This window comes from Diadema setosum, chromosome 1, assembly GCF_964275005.1.
Source record: "Diadema setosum chromosome 1, eeDiaSeto1, whole genome shotgun sequence".
NCBI classification, from domain to species: domain Eukaryota; kingdom Metazoa; phylum Echinodermata; class Echinoidea; order Diadematoida; family Diadematidae; genus Diadema; species Diadema setosum.
In genome coordinates, this window is record NC_092685.1 from 47,396,440 (window position 1) to 47,420,090 (window position 23,651).

General features: G+C 39.0%; 2 protein-coding genes across 2 annotated transcripts; one reads left to right on the top strand and one right to left on the bottom strand.

Annotated features, from left to right (window-relative positions):
• Positions 1 to 1,996: 1,996 nt before the first annotated feature.
• On the bottom strand, positions 1,997 to 12,776 carry LOC140236633 (small ribosomal subunit protein uS5m-like). Its single transcript, XM_072316556.1, has 9 exons — positions 12,714 to 12,776; positions 10,628 to 10,798; positions 9,957 to 10,082; positions 8,842 to 9,069; positions 7,940 to 8,065; positions 6,996 to 7,100; positions 5,492 to 5,554; positions 4,773 to 4,909; positions 1,997 to 3,914 (listed from the first exon to the last, which is right to left on the bottom strand). The coding sequence occupies exons 1-9, from the start codon at positions 12,763 to 12,765 to the stop codon at positions 3,693 to 3,695; spliced, it is 1,230 nt and encodes a 409-aa protein (XP_072172657.1). The 5' UTR covers positions 12,766 to 12,776; the 3' UTR covers positions 1,997 to 3,692.
• A 379-nt stretch (positions 12,777 to 13,155) lies between these two features.
• Positions 13,156 to 19,650, top strand: LOC140236642 (tubulin--tyrosine ligase-like). Its single transcript, XM_072316564.1, has 8 exons — positions 13,156 to 13,621; positions 14,399 to 14,719; positions 15,274 to 15,406; positions 16,132 to 16,264; positions 16,701 to 16,768; positions 17,493 to 17,586; positions 18,234 to 18,352; positions 19,232 to 19,650. Exons 1-8 carry the CDS (start codon positions 13,459 to 13,461, stop codon positions 19,344 to 19,346), a joined length of 1,146 nt encoding a protein of 381 aa, XP_072172665.1. The 5' UTR covers positions 13,156 to 13,458; the 3' UTR covers positions 19,347 to 19,650.
• Positions 19,651 to 23,651: the final 4,001 nt, after the last annotated feature.

Here is a 23,651-nt window from a genome sequence, read left to right on the forward strand (position 1 = left end):
AATCATGTGCTACACTGTATTTTATTTTGGACAAACACTGCTCATAGAACTTGATGTGATAAGAAAATCAACCTCAGTTTGTGCATCATTTCTTTTCCTCCCGCAGTTATTTGCTCTGTATCACTGAATTAGTGCACTTCTGTACTCTCCTTTTGGTGAAATGTGTGTGGTCTAGGTGTCGGTATACATGGTGTACTGCAAATATGCGTGCGTATCTGTACAGTACTGTACTTGTGGCTACAGGCTTGTGGTACAGGTATGAGGGGCAGCTACAATGTCTCAGAGAGTGCTATGCAGGATTTCACTTGACACACTGTCAGGACAAACAAACAAACACACACACACACACACACACAAGACCCACTCACACCGTAAACAGAAACAAAATTTTACATTATTAATATCGTCGCTGGGGTGACAAGACCTTGTATCTGCAATTTTGGTGAAAATGACCTTTTTGGATTAATGGTCAAATAATGGGTTAAGTGATGTCCTGTCCAAATCCCAACTGTCTTACTCCAAAAATGAAGCCACTATGGCATGTCAAAGGAAAGGCTATCCCATTTGCCACAGTGCTTCGGCCGCCATGTTTTTTGGCTCTCCTGAACATTTGACATTTTGTAGATACAATGTACTATTAGTTATCCCCTGCTTGTTCACGAAATACGGGCAAATATCTACGGTCTGGTGTCATATTCCATGAGGCCAAAGGCCGAATGGAATATGGCACCAGACCGTAGATATTTCCCGTATTTCGTAAGAACAAGCAGGGGGTAACAATTTTATCTTTTAGTGTAAGTGCTAACCTTCTTCTCACTGATTTCCCCTTGTGAATGATGTTGAAATCGCCGGCTGTCAGCCATGACCATGTTGACTTAGGCCTACGTTTCGCGAGCTGATTACTGCATGCGATGCGCGCATACAAATACGTTACACGTACACGCCCATAAGTTACTGCAGTGCATGGCAGTAGCCAGATAGATATAAGTTGCTGTTGTTTATCAAGCGTCTAGTGGTCTCAGGTTATGTGCGCAATACGCTTGAGGACCGCGCGCTGTCCATTTGTTTTGTACAGGATTAGCGCGCACTTTCCCAAAGCGTCTTTGGTACACGCGCAGCTGGCTGTGTAATACAGTATCATGACGTCATATCACGTAATACGGGATATATTAAGTGGTTGATTGACCAATGAGATTACAGAATTCACGATCACTAAAAGATAAAAGGTCTTATCGCCCTAGCGACGATATGTACAACAGAATGCTCTGATTTCTCACACAGACTCAACAGTGCAAGTTATTACACAAATCTCATTGATTTATGTGAACTGCATGAAAGCACTGACTATACAATTTGCTAAACAACTTCTGGACTTGAAATTGAAGTTAGGTACACATGCAAGATGGCAGTGACTTTTTTAAGTTATGTTTCTGCAGCACTAATAACTCCATTCAGTCCCAATTGCTTTCATTTATGTTGTATGCTGATTTGTACTTTTATTGTAAGCTATGAAGTCTTGCGAGGAAATTGATAGGAGCTAACTTCGTTAAAATGACAGTTTTTCCTTACTTTAATTTCCTTGATTGCAATTGAATACATGCTGGATTTCAACATAGAGGGTGTGCTTTGCATACACATCGCAAAATGAAATGTTGCACAACAATCACATCATCACACACTGTAGCACTCCATGACAAAGTGACTTTTTCTTGTTCAAGACTGCATACTACCTTCTGACGGGACAGTTTTCATATGCATTAAAAAAAAAAAAACATATCCAGTATGGTTTATATGCAAGCAGAATAGATTGTTTTTGCTCATGTAAAAAAAAAAAAAAAAAAAATGTTAAAGTTCAGGCTTTGTGTAAGCTGAATTACTCACACATTTGTTTATATTGTGGGTTTGAGCATGTGGATGTCATTCATACCATCATTGCAACTCCATTATCCTTCCCGTTTCTTGAAAACATGGTCAGTCATGTAGATAGGTATCATAGATACATCATGTCTTCATGATTTATGTTGTTTTATTCACAATCAATTAATATGGCCAAAAAAGGGTGAGAGAACCGACACACCTGCATTACTGGCAAAGAAATAATTGGTGGTAGACATTACAAAGATAAATCCAATTTGACACAGAGCAGTGATCAATCCACACAACTCATTTTCTTTTACGGGACAGTAGACTAAGTATGAACCAAGGACTGGAAACTAGGAGGGATCAAAACAGGTCTCCACACTTACTGGAAAAACTTAAATGAAGAATCAAACAAATGACTGTTTTAAGATCTCATATATTCTCGACCGAGAATTGCTTGATAAAATGACCGTTTTAAGACGGCAGCATTTGTCTACTTTTGACTTGGACCTTTCAAACTTGAATCCTGGCATCAGAATGTGGTTAGAGCACCTGAACGACATTGAACAGCTGTAGCAAACACATACAAATGAACAAGAAACTGGCAAAGATCATAACAGGTCTCCACACTTTAAGAAAAAAATCCCTAAAAACAGTGGTCTACCTTTGAAAGCATGATGAAATATAAATTGATGTGTCTGCAAAATAATACACGTTCAAGATGTTCAAAGTGGGGCAATGTACAGCACATGCAATGGCCACTTTAGACTTCAGGGAATTCAATACCTTTCATTTTGGTATTTTAGATGTTTATTGCTTTTTCAGGTTTGTTTTGCCTTAAATTGATTTCTTGTTGTGAACATGTATTACAAACTCTTTTGCTATTCTGTAGTCTGAGGGCATTAGCCTGTCTTTAACATTCTATAACTTTCACCAGGCCGCACACTAACCCACTTCTTCTACTGGTCCGACCTGTCCCAGTCAGACTAGTAGTAAGACGCCAACTTCGTCCATTTTTTACTGGTCCATTCCTAAAAAAGTTACTGGTCTGGATTGTCAGACCAGAGCCAGTGTGCAGCGTTGCTTTCACTGTTTTCTTTACCACTCTGAGCACACACTTTTTAGGACATTTCTAATTTCTTTTGCATTTAATATTGCAATGTGTATTGAAATACAGAAAATATTTGCTCACAGTTTACAATAAATTTTCATCTATCATTTCCTCACTAAAGCTCATTTGATCGGTCGTTTCCACAGAGTAGTCAATATTTACATTTTTTGTGTGTGTGTGTTTGATAACCTTGTTCGTTTGACATTTGAATTACTGTAAAAGTGGATATTTTCGCGCGACTAATTTTTCGCACTTGGTCCGGTAAGAAGAGTATCGCGTGTTTTTAATTCCACAGAATCAAGACAGTAATTACGGGAACATATGGCACGCAAAAATATTCGTGTGCTTTTATTTTCGCGCTTTCTGATTGTGCGATGCGCGAAAATTTCAACACCGCGAAAATTTCCACTTTTACAGTATATAATGACGTACAAGATAGAAGCCTAAAGTCCTCATTACAGAAATCTTGTAGAATTTGGCAGGCAAGCATGATATAGTGCCTTGTGTTACACTCCACTTGAAAACCTTGCTACGCACATACAGACAGACGGACAGAGTAGACATGTAACTTGATGAGAAGTCTAGACTGCTGAATCCTGAATCCTGTGCCAGCCACATCAGTTGTTGCTCTGCTCTAGTCCACAAAGCTATCACATTGCAATCTTTCGCAACACAGGAAGTCAGTTATATGTGGTCTCAATATGACTCGATACTCGTCCCTCTAGAATATCATGGTTCCCTCGCGCTCAAAGTGACTTTTCCTCTTGCGAGGCTTCTCCTCCTTCCACTCTAGAGGGAGCTCTTTATCCCACGGCTCTTCCTCCACATCATTCCGAGGTTCTCCGGACCGGGGTGACGCCACCAGTATGGGGAGAGGTCCACATTCGGCACGCATCTCTATCACATGTAGCCCCTTTCTGTCTGCTATTTGTTGGTGTGTTTCCTGTATCAGCCAAATATTCAAAATGGAATCTTGATCTGAATACAATATGAAATATCTTCAATAATTGCTAGGAATACATGGTACATATGAGGGGTAAGCATTGTTGACGTTACTTGGCAGTATATTTTAATTCATCTACTGTTTTTCTTTTCCATACTAGTTAAACCACCATGCTAGATGAATTCCAGTTGTCCATCTGTACTTTCCCATTTAGACATCTCTGTGTTCACATTCAAACCCACTTCATGCTATTCCATTAGTTTTCAAACATGATACAAGACAGTGGGCTTCATTTATAAACATATTTGAGTACAATTAAGTGAAGTTGAAAGGTTAAAAGGTTGAGGTCAATGTTTTCAAGTTTCATTTTCCAACACTAGAGGTGCACTATACCACAAACAACCGATTTCTGTAAATGAGAGTGAACACACCAACTGTTTAAACCTTGTCAATCTCAGGCAAAATATTTCTTCCTCTCGAATCACTGGACATGCCCAATTGACAGGCTGCTACAAATCTACTTTTAAAAGCCACTGGCCCAGGCAGCTAAAATTCAGTTGGGCAAGCAGAATGAATGGCCAATTACCTGTCTAAAGTATAGGGCAGTTGATCAATACAAGATGCCTCAGAAGCTCAAGTCATGCTGTACAGGTTGGGGGGGGGGGGGGGGGGGGTATAATTTTCCCATGTCAACTAACCTCTTGCTGGAGCAAACATGTATCTCCGAGAGTGCAGTACATGTAATAACTAGAACACATCAAAATCTACAATGCCTGTTATTTGTTCAGGTTATTAGAGATAAGTGCTGTAAACTGCACTAAATTTTTAAAGTGAAATATTGAGGGAACACATGTGTACCTGATCCACAAATCCATTGATGGCTGCTCTGGTCAGGTTGATGGGATTCATGGAGCCATACACCCTGGCGTAGAGATCCTTAATCCCACCCAATCGGCAGATCTCCTTGATGACTCGGTGACACCTCAGTCCATAGCCTGTACAGTGAGTATGACATTGACCGTGTGTTCTAGTTACAGGGCACTCCCGATATTACGAACACAGTTATATCAAAATGCTTGCTACAACGAAGTAAAGATTCAGGTCAAGATTATTATTAGATTTCTATGGAAGAATAACTATCTCTGACTATCATAATCACATCTTTCACAAAGTGCATGCAAGCAACATATTGCACAAGGCCCTTATATTGTGGAACTTTTACGCACATGATACTTCCTAAACACACACTCGTTCAACACCAAGCCGGTTTTCTCATGCCAAAGGAAACTGATTCACAATGCCTGAGACTCCCATACTCCTACACCTGTGAAGAAGCAGAATGCCTGATGAACTCTGGTAAAAATTAACATTAGCCAAAGCACAAACAATGGCTGAAAATAATGGATAGACCAGTCAAAATCTTCATACACTAACAAAAAGAACTACTTCACTGATTCTTTAAGTAATTTGGTATTAAAAAAAAAGAACCAAAAAAGCAAAATGTGACCTTGCTACTAATCTACATGTACTGCAAAAGCATAAACGTGAATACAATTTCTCGGTATATGTCATCTCACCTTTGTTTTGCTTGCGCATGCGTATTCTTGTCACTTGAAACTTGGTTTCAATGTCATGGTATACTGCAAAAATCAAAGACAAGAAAGAGAGAAAAAAACATAATTTTATGAAGCACACTGAAACAACAAAAGTTCTTGCGTTTTCATGTGTAAAACAGTCTTTAAAGCTAAAGGACAAGTTCACCTTCATCAACATAAGGATTGAGAGAATGTAGCAATATTAGTAGAACACATCATTGAAAGTTTGAGGAAAATCAGACAATCCGTTCAAAATTTCTGAATTTTTGAAGTTTTTGTGCAGTCACCGCTGGATGAGAAGACTAAAGCAGTGTATGATGTCACATGCGTACAACAATATAAGGAAAATATAAAGAGAATTTCACAAAATTTCATCTTTTGAAAAAAGTACACATTCCCTTGACTTGTTACTGACATATGTTATGGGTAATATTATTCCCATTGCCTTTAGAAAGAGGCAAGTCAAGTGCTCTTTTATTATGCGAAAAAATTGAAAATATGTTGAATTTTCTTTACATTTTCTTTATACTGTTGTACTCATATGACATCACGAGCCTTAGTAGTCTCCTCGTCCAGCGGTTCCAACACAAAAGTTTTAAAAATTCATAACTATTGCATTGATTGTCCAATTTTCCTCAAACTTTCACTGATGTGTTCTACTAATATTGCTGCATTCTCTTAATCCTTATGTTAATGAAGGTGAACTTGTCCTTTAAAGTGACAACAATCTGCTCTCATTCTCGACTTAACCCCAGAAAGTTCAGGGCAGTTTATCACATGAAACATTATGTATCAAGACTGAATCATTCACAAGCAAAGTTAACATCCACCAAATACAGCAGTGAGCCAATACTAGCATATCATTGGGCAAACACCATTTGCCATTAGAGTTCATATCTGAAGTTTTCAAAGTTTTTCACCAGGTGTATTTGCAACACAATATTAAGGACAGTGGATAAAAGCTCAAAGCCTCATAATGTCTTGCAGACATATTTGCTTCATAATCCTTTTAAAGGGACTGTACAGTACTGGTTGAAGTGGGGATTCATGTTTTGAACATTCCTAAGTGAGATAATGAGAAACCTTTTATGAAATATAGAAGAGCATGTAATTTTAAGAAGGATTCAACGTTTATTTGATGAAAATTGGTTTTCAAATGGCTGAGATATCTAAAAAAAAGTGATAATAATAAAAGGCGATAGGCCATGCCTTTTATTAGGATCTCTTTATTTCACCTTGTTTTTGGATATCTCAGCCATTTCAAAAACCGATTTTCGTCAAATAAACTTTTGATACCCCTTAAAATTGCATGCTCTTTGACATCTCAAAGAGTGGTTTCTGAATATCTCGCAAAACGTTGAAAGCTAAATCCTCACCTCAACCAGAACTGTACACACCCTTTAATCTGCAACTAATCATCAAAACTATATGTACAATACAACAGAACAGTATGCAGAATACAGTTGGGTATTAAAGTTGATCTTACTTGTGTGGCCGTCATATCGTTCAATGTAGTGCAGATTGGTGGCTGCCTTGTTCTTTGCTTTTCTCAGAGCCGATATGACATCGGGTGCTTTGCCCGTAGCATAACCTGTTAAAAGTAGAGGATGATCAAAGATAGTGCAAACAAGGTCAGGATTGGAACTGTACACATGAGATGAAACTTTTTATTTATTTCTTTAAATCTCTTTAAAGGTACTGCTTACCATCAGGAGCAGTGATCAAAAAAATATTCGAGTTATCACATTTGATGCATATATGTATATCAATTGTATCACAAAACATCCGATATAAAAATTTTGCAATAAGGCCTAAAGTATAAGGGGATTAGTATAAGGAGATATCACCATTTTTCTCCAAAAAAATGTAACTGTGGATGGTTTATTCTAGAAACAATCTTATTATAATTATTGTTCACAATTTTTAGATTTAAGAATACTTAACATTGATTATACTGATTAACATTTTTACAGTGGTTGTTTTTATCCGTAACTCACATTTTAGAAATATTTTGAAGCACTAAAGCTTGGTTTTTGTTTCATCTGCAAATGGTTAATAATGCCTTTAAAATCATTCTCTGAGAAGAATCTACAAAGGATTATGTCACTCACAACTTCACGATGACCCATGAAAGTGGTAGATTTGAAGGTTTATACATAGTAGCAGTACTAGCAAACAGTACATACTGGTCGCAAAATGAAATTTTAAACAAAGCAGATTAAGGAATGGGATCTCTTTACACATTGCATCTGAGGAGAGTACAAATAAATTTCATCCTGATAGTAGGAATGTCAAATATTCCAAAAAGGTCGGTCTGGAGACGTGCTAGAGGGGTGGGAAAGATACAACAAGAGTTTATAGATGGTGCTTGGACAACAGGTTTTTCAATACACAATGAGCCCTTAGCATGACAGAGGCAAACATGCTCACCCAGAGCCCCATTTCCGTTCCCGACGACGACGAGAGCTGACATGGACCGTTTCCTTCCCACAGACCCTGTCATGTTGAAGACCCTTCGAACTGTGATGACACGGGAATCAAACCCTTCAAAGTTTTCTGGTCAGAGAAAGATACAGCAAAGTGTGTTTAGGCTCATGATGCATGTGGTACTGTCACAATCTATTTTTTTTTTCTTTTCCTCAAGTAAATGTGATTGATTTATTCATGACATTCACCCGCTGAAGACAAGTCCTGAGCATACTCGGGCAAGTGTCTACGGGAAATGCATGTTGTAGCAAAATCAGCCTGTCCTCAACAGGTTAAATATGACATCATCTACATGCATCAGGAAAAGACTCCAAAAAAAAAGTGACAGAAGTCTCAATGATTTTGAATGATTTATGCAGACTTAACAAATTCCACAGCTCAAGTAGAGACGATTACATAACTCCTGATTTTATGTGGGGACAATCATCCAACACACATATTTCACATGCAAATATTAATTTTCAAGCACCTCATATTAAAGAATGGGAATGACTGTCTGATTACCATGCCTTTGTGAAGGTAGTAACCCTCCTCTGGATGATATGATGGAAGTCTCTGACTCCACTGAGCTCATCATGGTTTAAAATCAACACTAAGATGTTATACATTTGCCACAATAGTCAAGTTCAACACCTTTATCTCCAGGAGAGCCTGCTTTGTTTGAAAGGACACCGAAAACACCAACTTTAAAAAGAAAAGGAATGAAATGGAAAGGCAAACAGATTGACACATAACAGGTACTTTTGGTGTGTTCAACACTCATCTAATGGATCTGTCTTAGATTCTCTCAGACAGTCTGATATTGTAATTTGATTTTCAATCATTGCACTGCATGATTTACTCACCTCCAGGAATCGGGTCTGGAGGACCAAGAGAGCGTCCACCCCAGCTCTTGGAGGTCCATCCCCTTTCCTCGGGGGGTACCCTGCGCTTCCGCTTCTTGTCCCACTGCTCCCTAATCAGCCTCAGCCGTTCCTCTCGCTCTGGGTCAGGCTGCTTCCGCTGGATGGTCAGCACCTCCTTGCCCTGGATGACCGGTGCATTCAGACCAGGCCATGCTATCCTTGCTTTGCCTGGTACAACACAAAATGTCATCAGCATTGCAAAAAGGAAAGTTTGATTTTCTAAAAACCCAACAAGTCCATGGGCACTTTTGCTGCAGAACTTTTCAGCTTGTCCTCATTAAATAGCACCTCTAAATTTCATGTCTCCGATATCAGAGAAAGATTAGATGGAACTAGTTTAATCAACTGAGTCTGCATGAAATCAGAAACAAAATCACAACGATTTGCCAATTTGAGACAAAATGATCATTAACTCTGATATTTAAAATGTTTTGCCAATTAACCAATCAGTTACACAGCCTAGAGATTTGGATGCCTTTGATAATTCTACAACTGAGAGAAACAATGGTACACTAATCAAACTAGAGTTCAAATGGAAGAGAACTTTTTATTCTATCTTTATATGAAACACTATCAACGAACAGATAAAATTATGATAAAAAGAAACTGGAACAGATCACAGAAATATGCTTACTGAGACTTGATGCATTGAAGAAAAGCTCCACATTAAATTAATGCCCCATATCAGAAAAAAAAAAGTCTGGAAAACAGTCTACATACAACACACTGCATAAGCCTGAGAACCCAGGATCTTCATGTTGAAAAGTATTGCAGGGCCTAAGTCTGTCCCCAACCCCCAACCCCCCTCCCCGGGGTGGGGGGGGGGGGGGGGGGAGATATACAAATCACAAAGTTTTAAAGTTTTTAATCTTGTTTGGGCAGACCCTCTGCCACGATGATTCATGGTCATCATAAACAGACTGCCAGAACAATAACCAAAGTCATTATTTCCTGAAATGAGCTCTCATACAGTTAACTGTCCCTTTATCAAATGATCAGACCCATCACTGTTCTACTTCTTTAATATCTATAATGTGTAATCATCGTGTACATACCTTCACCAATGATTTGTCCCCTGTTTAGATCCTTTTTCAGTCTCTTTGCTGGTCTCTTGCCCCTGGCCTTGCGGGCAGCCTTCCCTGTAGTCGCCACCATTCCTTTCCATAGCTGATCAGCGGTCACTGCAAACATAACATGAAGAGATGCCACCTTTCTAGCAATATTCATGACTGTTCCACGTATGTGACATGACAGTGAAGACATAGAATCATGCATGTGTATCAAGTCAATCTCTCATGAAATTATCATACACAACTCATTCTTCTTTTTTTATTATCTTTCATTGATTCAGAAAATTGGTAAGCAAGATATCTCTTCACACACCTCCCCCTCCCCCCCCCCAAAAAAAAAAGAAGTACATTCTACCTACACTTCTGTTAAAGAAGAGAACCCCCCCCCCCCCAAAAAAAAAAAAAAAAAAAAAAAAAAAATGTTATTCAAATTCATCTCAATTTCAAGGATCTACTGTACATTTGACTGTCAGGGTTACCAGAGAGAGTAAATGACATTAATTTTATGAAGACATACAATATCGATCTAATTTTCCCAAAGAAGTTTAATTCACTAAAAATCTGATTTCATTACCGGTATACCACTTTCACCCTCTCCTGAAGCACACTTTCCTCAAAATCGCGCAAGAAAACAGACATTGTGACTTTATACTCACATGTGTTATACCAACTCGTATACCTCTTCAGTATCTGGTAACTTTGGGAAGACTGAAGGAGGCATGGACTAGGTGGGTCTAGGCTTGGGCTGGTTTGCTTGCATTCTTTGGATGTTAACACAGACAGCTGTCTTCCATGACAAGCTGAGCTTCCACTGCCTATGACTAATCCTGCACGGTGTGAGAAAAAGTCAATATTAATGAATATGGAGAAATAAAAAGGCAACACCTTGGTGGACATGGAAACAGAATCAGTATAATATGGCAGGTGAAGCTCTGTAAGAATTTAAACACTCACAAAGACAAACATACAAATTATTCTTTATATTTAGTACTGAATCAAGGTATCATTCTATCAATCCAATCCCTATTTAAAATTTATTATAAGAATTAAATAAGCAGTTGTGTATACAATTATTGGCACCGGTACCAAGGGTCCAAGGTTCGACCTCCTATGCCAAGGTTCAACCATGCGCACGCGAATTTTAGACATGCAGTGTTGTGGTGGAATTATGGGCGGCTTGCATTACATGAGCAAAATTTAAGAAACATTCTTGGATGAATTCCATTTGAAAAGGAGATTGTTCCATTGATTTTGTGGAATAACTAACAAAGTTAAAGAAAAGCCGTCACTAATATAATAATGAAAATTATGCCCACAAACAGGGATCCAGCTCCTAGTCCAACATGATGTTATTTTGGATATAATTCAACTTATGATTTAAAAAAAAAAATAATTGTCACAGTAGCTAGATCTGTATGATTAAATTTGACATTTTATTTAAAACACTATATCAAATTTTATTAGAGTTGGAATAATTTCATGTTGTGATTTGTTGTTCTAAAAAAAATGTTCAACATGATGTTATTTTGGATATAATTCAACTTATGATTTAAAAAAAAAATCATTGTCACAGTAGCTAGATCTGTATGATTAAATTTGACATTTTATCTAAAACACTATATCAAATCTTATTAGAGTTGGAATAATTTCATGTTGTGATTTGTTGTTCTAAAAAAATGTTCATTGTCTTCACCGAAAATATTGATTTTCTTCACACCCAAGAATTTGAATAGAATACATGTATAAACATCTGATGATCAACATGTATGGTTGGACCTACTACTCATTGACCGCCTAAATGTTTATTTGCTTGATAAGAATATTTAACACTGAAATTCACGCAAAAAACTTGACCTAGGTCCTATGTGATTGAGAAAATCCAGCATGGCAGCACTATCAAATGCCGTTGTTCCCTTTTCGATTCGAAGTTTCAGTGCAAAAATATCGCCGTTGAACTTGCGTGGCCTCATTTCAGCTCCCCGCGGTAAAGCTCCTTATTGAGATAAACTGCTGTTTTTGCATTGACAATGTACGCAAACCGAGTAGTATTGAACACCGTGTTGTACGTAGCTTTTTAGATACTTCCAATAGACATTACATTACGATTCGGTGAAAATATTCATTCAAAATTTTGTCCTTGATTAAAACCACTAATGAACAGTGAATTTTCGCGTTTTCCCACACCATCCACAGTCAAAGCCAATCCATTTTTATGTGCTCTGCGCGCAGTGAAGTGCGTACTAAGCGTTCTGTGCGCCAATGTATACGCGGTCGGTTTCAAAAAGGGTGGTCGATATGTAGACACTAGTAGGGCTACCATAATTGTTTACAATTTTTTTTTTTTTTTTGGCTACTAAGTCTCTATACAGTAATACAATCTACATTTATTGTTGAAGTGCATGCAGCAGCATTCCCCCGACCCTGCGCCCTGCTGCCCTACACATGAGCTATGGAATGGATCATGGAGCTTCGAAAGGCACTGCACTGCTACTTGCTAGCAAATGCCAATGATGCCATGCCATGAGCCTGGAAACGTGCGTGCGTGTACATTGTATAGAGTCTATCACTCATGATCATTGACCATGTTGACAATGGTCTCATTCTCATTGACTATCTCGATCTAAATTACTCTTACCAATCTACACCCCAAATAAGAATCGAACGTAAGTTTAAACTGTATTGCATATATAACGACGGAATATACTTCTGAAAATGGTTTATAATTAGTAAAAATCAGCTTACTTCTTGCAAGAATCGTGCAAAGTTGAGACACGCTGCGTTGACAAATCGCCATTTTTGTTGAGATCCCAGTATCGGCGTTGAGAATTAGCCCAAATTTGTGCTTTTTTTGATCTTTACAATTTATTTACCAACTTTAAAAATATATTTTTAATATTTTTTGTATTTTAAAATATATAATAAGTACAATTATCACTTCGTATTTTTTAAATAGTTAGTATAATCCATAGACCTTTAATATATTTAACTTGGCAGTACAGAATTTAGTCTGCTCGTGTGATAGTCACGTCTCCTCGCTATGCTATGGCGGGAGGCGTGAGCCCGTATCTCTCATATTTACTAGTACATTGTATGTAAAATGTATGTTAGCGCTGAAGAGCGCACGAATGTCAGTATTCACACAGCGGTCGACCATATGATGATCGGTGAAGCTTCGGCCCGGGGCAGTTTCAGCGGATCTGCGCTACCTGGAGATGTGGTTGATCGAGATTGAAACACTGACACAGTCTTCTCGTTTACTCTGGCAAGAACGTTGAATGTTAATGACAAGCGTCGATCTCATCATGCATTCTGCAAAATACCAGCAAGAAACGTGCGTTTCTGAGTTTTGAATCAACAATAGCATATTCTGTTGACATCTGCAATGAATAACCGTTAGACTAGAGTTTAGACTGCATATCCCATGGCCATGCCATGTGCATGGGATTTCTATAACTGAAGGCAAGCAATCTAGGCCCTATATAGCAAAATGTATTCATACGTTGTTCGCGAGGACAAAGGTAGCGTTTACCACGCTCTTATTGAGACTCTTTCGCAAAGGACAGACTGGATCCGTAAGATGGGTGACACCGTGAAGGCTAATTTAATCATAGCAGAAAGAAACACGATAAAGGTTCCCTTTGGGAGGCTTGGTAAGTAAATTTAAGTGTGCTAACTTTAATAGAGTCTAAGTGAAATTTTATTTATTTATTTTTTTATTTTTTTTTATTGGTCAAACCACAGCACAGGTAAGGTTATAGCAATAGCAATCAACTTTGTTTGGGTTTTTTTTTTTCTTGCTACTTCTCATGTTCTATTAAATTCGAAAGATTACTGTTGTTAGCTTAGTTATTAAGTTAGTACTCTGTTGTTAACCCCGGCGCGGGGCACTGTAAACTAAACAGTACGGGTTGGGGTCGATGGTGTGGTTACTCTGTTGTGTGCTTGAGTGAAAGACGTGTAGATTGTCTAGACTCTGCACACATCATAATCTTACGTATCGTGTTACATGGTCGATGACAGTCCTAACAATTACTTCTACATATAAAACATACATGATCATCTGCTATTGTATGAGTCTTAATAGACTGGTCGTTAACCCCGGGGTGCAGAAACCAGTCGCATATTTGTGTTGGGGTCACTGGTGTGGTTAGTCGTAAATAGAATTTATGCTTTGATATAATGTTATGATAAATAGTAAAATTCAGTCCCGTTATAGTGAACATGGTAATAATGAAATACCAGTTACAACGAAGTAAAACTTCAGTCGGGCCGCAACATAATCCACTCTAAGTATTTTTACTGTTTATTTGTTCGGTTATAACAAAATTTCAATGCCAGGTATAACGAAAGAAAACTGGCGGTCCTGATGACTTCGTTATAATGGGAGTCCACTGTGTTGTTATCAAGATCATATCATTTTCATCAAGGTCATGATGATGGGATCCTTCAACTCGTGAATTGCTACAGAGGTTCTGGAAGACTCAGTCGGAAAGCTGCTCTCATTGATGCCCTGACAAGCTGGAGGGAGAGGAGTGGAGAGGACATATCGTCATGGTTACCAGAAACCTACATCATTAGACCAAAACCCAAAGAGGAGGAACAAGACCTTCCCGGAGTGGTAGTCAAGAAAAGACCATTCAAAGTTCACAGGTCTGACCAAAGAGAAGCATTCAGATCAGCGTATGCTGGAAGGAGGGATGCAAATCTGGGAGAAGTGTGGATTGCAAAATCAACTGCTGGTTTGAAAGGTGTGTCCTTATGGTGGACGTGGACTAACTTGCCTTCAATAATAAAATGCATATGTTCAAACTACGTCCACACAAACATTTACTTTAAGCTCAGAGCTGCAGGCAGCCTATCATTTTGAAGGTATTCTTATTCGACAAAGTGATCATTTAAAGCTGCCAGGATGTGGCAGAAAACTGTCCCCTCCTAGCTAAGTTGCAAGTTCATCAACGTGACATTCAAGTAGCCTTTGCCAAACTAAAATGTTAGATGAAGCTGTTTCCATCCATGTACTGATGCATTCCTCTCTCATTCTGTCAACATGGAAAACTCATTTTAAGTTTGCTGTTTATCATGTACATTTATCCCTAGTAGATGATACATTCTTTGAATGTTATGATCTTGTTTCCATGAGTCATCTTCACAGAGCACAATGACTTCAACCATTTAAAATTTCCAAATGGCAATGCACAAATAGGAGCTACAACCTTCCATTTTGTGGCACATTGAATAGTAAAGAGCAATCATTGTAAATGCCCTTGGTTGTTTTCTTTTCCATTACTTTTCTACATTTCAGGGGAGGGTATACTAATCTCCTCAGAGTGTGAGGAGCTGCTTGCCTTCGTAGATCGCCAAACCCAGGCCCACGTCATTCAGAAGTACATTGAGGACCCTTTGCTTCTGCCAGGAAGAAGGAAATTTGACATCAGGTTTGTACTTCAGAGTGTTATATGGCATTAAGTCGGAAAAAAGCCAGATTCCTTTGTTTAGTGACTCCAAGATCATGTATCACAACTTGGCAATTGCCCCTTCAGTAATTTTGAGAAATTGTTCAGCCACATAGAGCTTTCAATGAAGTGTCACACACTTCAAGTACTTCCCTGTGCGGATCAACTTTTCCCTGCTAATTGTTATATTGGATGTAGAAGAGGTAAAGATTCTATGTGTAGATGTGCAGGCTGTTCTGGATGTTCACAGGATGAAATTATTTGAAAATATTACATTTGCATGATATAGGAGGCACTACATTTCTTTCATTGCTTTCGGCAAACTTTGCAGCAAATCCAGTTTAAAGTCGAGAGGTTTGATATTTCAAATGGCAAATTAATTGTTTGTAAAGCCATGATCAGTCAATCTATGACAACTGAATCTGTCTACTGAGTTATCTTTGTATGTGTGTGATGATTATCTAAAATGTTTAGCTCTTTAGCTCTTTAGGCAAGATCTTTCCTTCCAAGATAGATTCAAATATTTGTAGGGCCTACTTGTTCAATTCTGGTATCCTTTTCAGGAAAAAGAAACCAAATCACTGCCATTGCTGTTTACAATTCAGAAGAAGAAGACGGCTTCCTTTGCTCTGTCGAGCAACATGATTTATACGTAATAGAGATTTTGTAATACAGTGATTTGTTTATGTGATCTGTACTGCATGTAGATGTTGGGTGCTGCTGGATCATGAATACAATATTCACCTGATGGAGGAAGGGGTTCTGCGGACATGTGCAGAGCCGTACCAGTCGCATGATCTCAACAATCTTGTCTGTCATCTCACCAACCACTGTATTCAGGTCAGGCATACACTTTCAATACCCCTCCCTTTCTGTCCACCACCCTCCCTCCCTAAATTAAACAAAACAAAGCAAACAGTGTTTTGTGGTGCAATGTTAATATCTTAAGAATTCTCAGCTACATTGGACACGCCTATACACAACAGAAAGATTCTGTAAAAAAACAGGTAAAAATATGCATCCTTGTTTGAATATCAAGCACTTGACAAGTCATTTGTTGAGGAACTATTGTGTCAATTCTTGATATTTCGGGAAAACAGGAAATGAACACAATGTGATTCCAGTGTTAAGATGAAAATGTATATCCAGAATGCCATTTTGACATAACATAACTTGCTTGAGAGTGGTCTGAAACTTTTAATTCATTGACTCACTTGATCAAACATTACAGTGCATGCATCACATAATATATTTTCTCTTTTAAATCTCACTGCAGGAAGCTCATTCCAAAGATTTTGGAAAGTATGAAGAGGGGAATGAGATGTTTTATCCTGAATTCAACAGGTTTGTGAAACACATTTCTTTTCCTCTATGTCTCTTCCTTTTCCTCTAGTAAAAAAAAAAAAAAAAAAAAAAAGTTTACATGTAGCCTTTCAATATGTGTATGTGAGCCCCACAAACTTAGAATTTATTGATCAATTGAATAAAAACTTGAAGCTCCCAAGAGCTACTGTAAACATGAAATATTGACTATATAGACATTTTTTTTTGTGTGTGTGATATGATATCAGCACTGAAATAACAATAGGCATATGTTTTGTTTACTATATTTTGTCCACATAGATATCTGCTAGCTATAATAGGTAGACAGCTGAACCAAATGCAAACACATTCCTCTTAATCAAAAACAAAACAAAACAAAAGAAAGTTAATCACATTAATGTCCACTTTTACAGTTATTGCTTCCTAAATGAACAAATCAGTTGTGTGTTTTGGACCACAAACTACTCTACCGGTATTCACTTTCATGAACTAATTTATACAGTATTCACAATATCAAATTAGTGAGTTTGAAATTTTGATGTGATAGTTATTCAAAAGAAAATGGTTACCTCATCTCTTTCAATGAATTAACACCTTCAAAATATTACAATAAGTCATTTTCTTTGAAAAATACCAGTATTTCGTGTCTGTGTACACTTAGTACTTGTAGTTTCATTTATTTTAAAATAGATATGATATAATGAAGCTGTTTATCACTGCTCTAAATGTTTTGATATTTCTGTAGGATTTTAAAGGACCACTGGCAAGTTAACTTCAGAGAGAAACTCCTACCTCAGATTGAACATATAATCAGATCTTGCTGCCTGGCAGTGAAAGAGGTTTGTATTAAAACTCATTGTCAGGAAATTGATGAAAATAAATGATCATAGACCTGAATACCTTTAGGCTTATTCGTATGATTAAAGTAAATTCATTGAGTTTGTTACTTTCAGGGATAATAAGATATTAGGGTTCCGTTCTGATTTGAAAGCTTTTTTAAAGTATGATCTACTGGCTCTTTCCCTGTTGATGAGCTCAGGCTAAAATATTAATATCTCTTTTCATCCCTGAATATTAGTTTGCTCTTGTAAGTTAGAAATGTCTTTCTCTCTGTGCTTTATTGCACAACATACGAAGTTGAGTATCATTATCGTTTAAGTAAAGTCATTCTCAGACCCACAACGAGATCCGCTAGAGAATGCTATTTCAAAACATTGTTCTTTTCCAGTGATGAATAAGTTTTTTGTTTGTTTGTTTTTTCATGTGTGTTTTTTAAGTCAAGATTTTCTGAATCAAAGTGACCAAGTTATAACTGGTGTATACTTGTGAATGTCCTGATATTCATGTGGAGACTATTTGCAGGTCATCTATGTGACTCTGTCCTAAAGGAAATGTGTAACAACACAAAAATATAGGGATTCAATGGTTTACTGGGTAGTCAGTGCTCCTTGTGATGTTGGCTATGGTTTGTCCTTGGCCATGGCAGGAGCTAAGCACTGAAGGACTCGCCTACCACAGCTTCCAGCTGTTTGGCTTTGACTTCATGGTGGATTCTCGTCTTAACGTGTGGCTGCTGGAGGTCAACAGCGCCCCCGCTTGTGCAGAGTGAGTATGTGGTGAAATGCTATAATCAGTGGGGTATAGAGCAGCACAGGTGAGGCCATTTTCCACTCCTAAGGTGAACTCAGAAAGCCTACAGTATGAATAATTTGTTGCCAATAGGTCTTGACATGTAAATCCATCTTTGTTGCCAATAGGTCTTGACATGTAAATCCATCTTCAGCTTCAAGTGTTTGATTTTTTTCTTTCTTTCAAAATCAAGTTTAAAAAAACAAAATCATACACAGTCAGAATTGATATCATGTGAAGATTTCACAGAATTGCAACATTTGTTATTATGTCTAAGATTGGAACAGCAGTCAACAATTTTTTTTTTTGTATGTAGATATACCAGTATATCTTTGTATACAACATTCTTACTGTAAATATTGATATTTTATGTGATTGATTTTTCGTGCTGTGCCGCTCATAAACATATTCGTGGGTCTTGATTTCACCCTGTGCAGTTGTCAAGTCATTGAAAATGTGCAGAGAAAATTAAGAGAAAGTTATAAAGATGTTTTTGCCGGTTTTAGACTTTATGCCAGCTGAAAGGAGCATGAATTTGATGAAATGTGCAAAAATTAATGTACTACAAAAATTTCTGACTTTACAGTATGTGATGATTGATACAGAAACAAGATACACATAGTAAGTCTTGCTGGACTTTTAGCTTACATCTTGTACCCCAGTTAGTGTGTATATTTGAATAACAGCCTCGTTTAGTGATGTAAAGTCATACAGTTGTACCTACTGTAAGTGAAGTGCTATGTGCTTGATCTGTGTGCTTGTATGTGTGTGCATAATATACGTAGTAGCGCACTGCAGGAATTAGCAGTTTCATAATGTTTTTTCTTTTCTTTTCTTCCTTATTTTTTCGTGCAGGAAACTTCTGCCAGATCTCATCGCTGGATTGATGACCTATGCCATCAATCCTCTCTTCCCTCCTTCTCAGGCAACCGCAGATGATGCGGGATCCCGAGTCTTTCGCAAACTGTAGAATGGTACAATCCTGCAGCACCTGTGCAATCCTTGCTCTGTCCTGTGAAATGTCTCCCTGCTGGCTACATTCATCTTTGATCTGAGGCTAGATGCTGCAGAGTCATTGCTCACATTAATGAAATGAAATGTCCTTTGTATGTATAATGTGGGTAGCTTGAAGAACAGCATGTCCTTTGAGAGAGATGCCTTGGCACTGATCATGATGAAGAAAATTTTGTCTTTCAGTTCTCATCCTTTAGGATGTACACCCATCTTCATTCATGCTCTGTGTTTATCGCAAATGACGTCTGATAACTTCATGTATACCTTATATCAATAAAACTCTATCACTGTGAAAAGATATGGTGCATTTTTATCTTGAAACATTACATTACAGTGGACTCCTATTCTAACAAACTGGGTTATAACAAAATAGCATGCAGCGGGTACTGCATAATTATTCAAATTCACGAAATTCTTCAGTCAAGATGTTTTTGTTTTCATTGCAACTGATTGACAAATTGCCCTACATCGAATTAAATAAGCACTGAATTGATCAGTGTTTTAGTAGTAGCCATGATAAAAGAAAGCTCAGTGGTCTAGTGGAGATGACGCCTGTCCGGAGATCAGGAGGTCTCAGGTTCGAATCCCGCTCGAGTATGTACACCAATGATTTCTTTTATCATGGGTACTACTAAAACACTGATCAATCTAGTGCTTATTTACGTTGATGTAGGGCAATTTGTCAATCAGTTGCAATGATAACAAAAACATCTTGACTGAAGAATTTCGTGAATTTGAATAATTATGCAGTACCCGCTGCATGCCATAAGGATTAGAACCAACACTTGCTGTCGGGCGAAAGCTCGGTGGTCTAGTGGAGGTGACGCCTGTCCGGAGATCAGGAGGTCGTAGGTTCAAATCCTGCTCGGGTATGTATGCCCATGATTTCTTTTATCATGGCTACTACTAAAACATTGATCAATTCAGTGCTTACGTTGATGTAGGGCAATTTGTCAATCAATTCCAATGAAAAAAACATCTTGACGGAAGAATTTCATGAATTTGAAAAATTTTTGTTGCAACGAAGTAAAAATTTAGGTCCCAATATTATCATGTATATATCTCTATGTACTTTACCGTTCAGCTAGAATGAAATTTGATAGAACAGAAGAAAACTGCTCTTCCCGAGGAATTTGTTATAGCGGGAGTCTACTGCAATGTATATCGTATACCGCACAAACCTTCTGACAGGTCTAATTCTGTCTTCTGTCTCTGTCCGATGCACTGGGTTCACTTTCGCGGTGGACGTCATCATTCTCAATCGATGTCACAGCTGGCTTTTCATCATGTTCTGCAACAAGAACCTCAGATATCATCAACTCAGCTGTCTCCTCTGTGATACGTGTATGAACTTCTTGCTGTGCTACAAACCGAACAGCATTAGTCAACCATGTGTTAGGATGTAGCACCACTTCCTTCTCACTGTTATTGACGACTATCAAATGCGCCTCACAGGTGGGCCTGAGCTGCAACCTTTCACTATCTCAAGTGTCTCTTGACTTGGAGCTCCCCCTGACTCTGACAGCCATGGCACACCACACAATTCTTCATCATTGCTGAAGTGACATCAAAGCCATCGGATTGACCTAGGTGGAATCACTTCCATGACTGAACCTGTCAACACCTCTCTCTCCTGGCTTAGATGTGAACTTCCACGGCCTTCTTGCTCTGGCAATCTGAGACAAGCAGCAACAAGATGAAGCCCAAGTAACACCCTGAGCGCATTACACCCCAGTAGTATAGTAGTCCTTTCCCAGTCCATGCACAACTTCCTGATTTACTATGATGAATCCAACCATGGCGCAACTATTTCCAATCAGTGCCGAGGCCTTGACGAGTCCCAAGTGGACCCAGTGTTTGCAGACTAGATTTGTACACATCTACAGGGATGAGGGATGCTTCGGCGCCTGTGTCAAGGATGCATCCTACTTCAACACCTCCAATCTCTGCCACCATCTGTGGAATTGGAGATACTAACAAGCTATGTAGATCTACTATCTCAGGCTTCCCTTCTCTCCATACCAACTTCCCTATGTTTGTGTGTGAATCCAAAATCTGCTATGGGCATTGAAATAATGTCCTCTGGTGTTCTGCCCTCAACAACAGAGTTGTCTAGTTTCTCTGGTTGGTGTTCTTGGTCGAAACTGTTGGGGCAGTGGCCTGTTGGCAGTCTTGTAGTGCCCTTTCTGCTTGCACTGGTAGCACATTCCCTCAGACAACGACTTTTGTCTCTGTCGAGGCATTTGCGTCAAGTCCTGGACCTGGACATGCAGATGTGCCACTTTCTCCCTGAGTTGCGAAAGCTCTGCTATGATGGCCTTCTGAGCATCCATCATCTGCTGTATCTGGGAAGTTGCAGCAACATTGTTCTTGGCGGTAGTCTTGACGGCACGGTCATCTCCAATTGCGTGTGTGATGTGTTCTAGATCCCGTCTTGGCGTAAGAGGCGACTGGCCGTTGATCCCAGTGCTGACTTTAGTGCGCGGTAGTCAAGTCGCTGTATACCGCCGTATGCAAAATATGTGAGATAGGCCATCACGGCCCATCTCTTCGCGACGCACATGTCGATGTCTTCGAGTATGTTGAGTATGTTCATCACGCTGTTGAACAGCTCGCCTTCCAGGTTCTACCGTGACTTCTCTGACCTTTCCAGTTTGCTGAAAAGGAGATTCACCCTCTCTGAAGAGGGGGGCTTCCGTCCGCATGCCCTCAAATCCCTTGGAATTTGTGGGTTGGATATACCTCAACTCGCAATGTACCCAGACTTCCCTTACTCCCCGAGCAAACTGGTTGCAAAGTGTCTTGTCTTTCAGCTTCTTCAGTGCTTCTCCTTCCTCCTCCGTTGCTGCTGCAGCCTCCATCCTCCCATACAGTCTCAGCAACACCCAACTAAACTCTGCCAGTGTCTCATTGTCACGCTGCACTCTACTGTGGAGAATGCTAGTCAATGACTGCGCATCCTCATGCTGCTCAAAGCACAGATGAAGAGTGTCTGTGATGTCTTTTATCTTGCGTCTGGCATCCTCTGACAGGCACATCACCTCCTCTCTAGCAGGTCCAGCCAAGTGGTCAATGAGGGTGCGGGCCTTCTTGTCATCAGTGAGGTTCAACATGCAGAGCTGTTATTTCATTGAATTCCTCCAACCACTCAGACAACCCCAGCTCTCCTGACTTGTAGGGTGGCCCACGGAACTTAGACAGTCCCCCAAGGGGTACTCCACGTAACCCCTGCTTTCTGACCTCATGTTGGTATAGCTTGTAAGAACTTGGTAAAAACATTAGTTATCATCAGAACCCAGCCCCTCGAAATTAGCATCAGTCTCAATGCTGAACAAAGATTTGAAATCTGGATATCCATACAGAGGGCTAGAAGTGAGGCAGTGCTTCAATTTGGCAAAGGATTTTGTACATTCATCTGTCCACTTGTCCTTGAAAGGCCCGCTGTCATGAGTTGTTGCTGACTTCTTTTGCTTGGCTTTTTGCATGTTTGTGGAACCCAGGATGGCATGAAGAGGTCTAGCAATCGAGGCAAAACCCTGAATGAATCGCTGATAGTAGCTGGCTAATCTTAGAAATGACCTAATCTCTGTCTCTGTCTCTGGGGTACGTCTTCCATGATTGTACCAATCTTGTTAGGATCAGTGCTGATTACTTCTTCTGAGACGATGTAGCCCAAGTACCGTAGTTGACTTCTCTCTTCATAGGATTACATTTTTGTGGTTTGACCTGTGATGATATGCTGCTTACTTCACACAAGGAGCAAGTTGGACAGGGACTGTTTACCAGTAGTTATACTGTGTTCTTTCATAGGGTGCACAACCCATAATCTCTGTGTACAAGTGTAGTTTGCAGTATAGTCACACACATAGAGTATGCATGTACAGTAGGGCATGCATGTGAGAGGATGAAGGCAAGTACAGCATATGGAATGCCAAGTGTGCATATGTCACATCCCCCTTACAACAAAAATCAAAAAGAAAGAAATTACAGTCCAAAGAATTGTCCAAAACTCTCAAAAGTCCAAGATTCCCAATAAACTATTTCCAGGGCTGCGTCCATACTTTGATAAGCTTATGGGAGATGAATGTCCATAAGCTGTCCAAATTCTCTGACTGACCCAATCTAACTTACATTGTAATTATTTATTTTGACAAAAACACAGAGATCTTATAGTGTTCTTCTGTTTATGAAATCTAATAAGTAAGCATTTCTGGCTTCCTGATGCGGCGACCACTGCGAGTGTTCTGCCCACCAGTTGCGT

Bases quoted from the DNA above. Each gene is read 5' to 3' on its own strand.
- LOC140236642 (XM_072316564.1), top strand. From the start codon at position 13,459: ATGTATTCATACGTTGTTCGCGAGGACAAAGGTAGCGTTTACCACGCT. The intron at 16,769-17,492 runs GTTTGTGAAACA...ATATTTCTGTAG, and splicing joins TTTTATCCTGAATTCAACAG to GATTTTAAAGGACCACTGGC. The intron at 17,587-18,233 runs GTTTGTATTAAA...TGGCCATGGCAG, and splicing joins GCTGCCTGGCAGTGAAAGAG to GAGCTAAGCACTGAAGGACT.
- LOC140236633 (XM_072316556.1), bottom strand. From the start codon at position 12,765: ATGGCGATTTGTCAACGCAGCGTGTCTCAACTTTGCACGATTCTTGCA. The intron at 10,799-12,713 runs GTAAGCTGATTT...CACACCGTGCAG, and splicing joins TTGCACGATTCTTGCAAGAA to GATTAGTCATAGGCAGTGGA. The intron at 10,083-10,627 runs GTGAGTATAAAG...TTATGTTTGCAG, and splicing joins TACGAGTTGGTATAACACAT to TGACCGCTGATCAGCTATGG.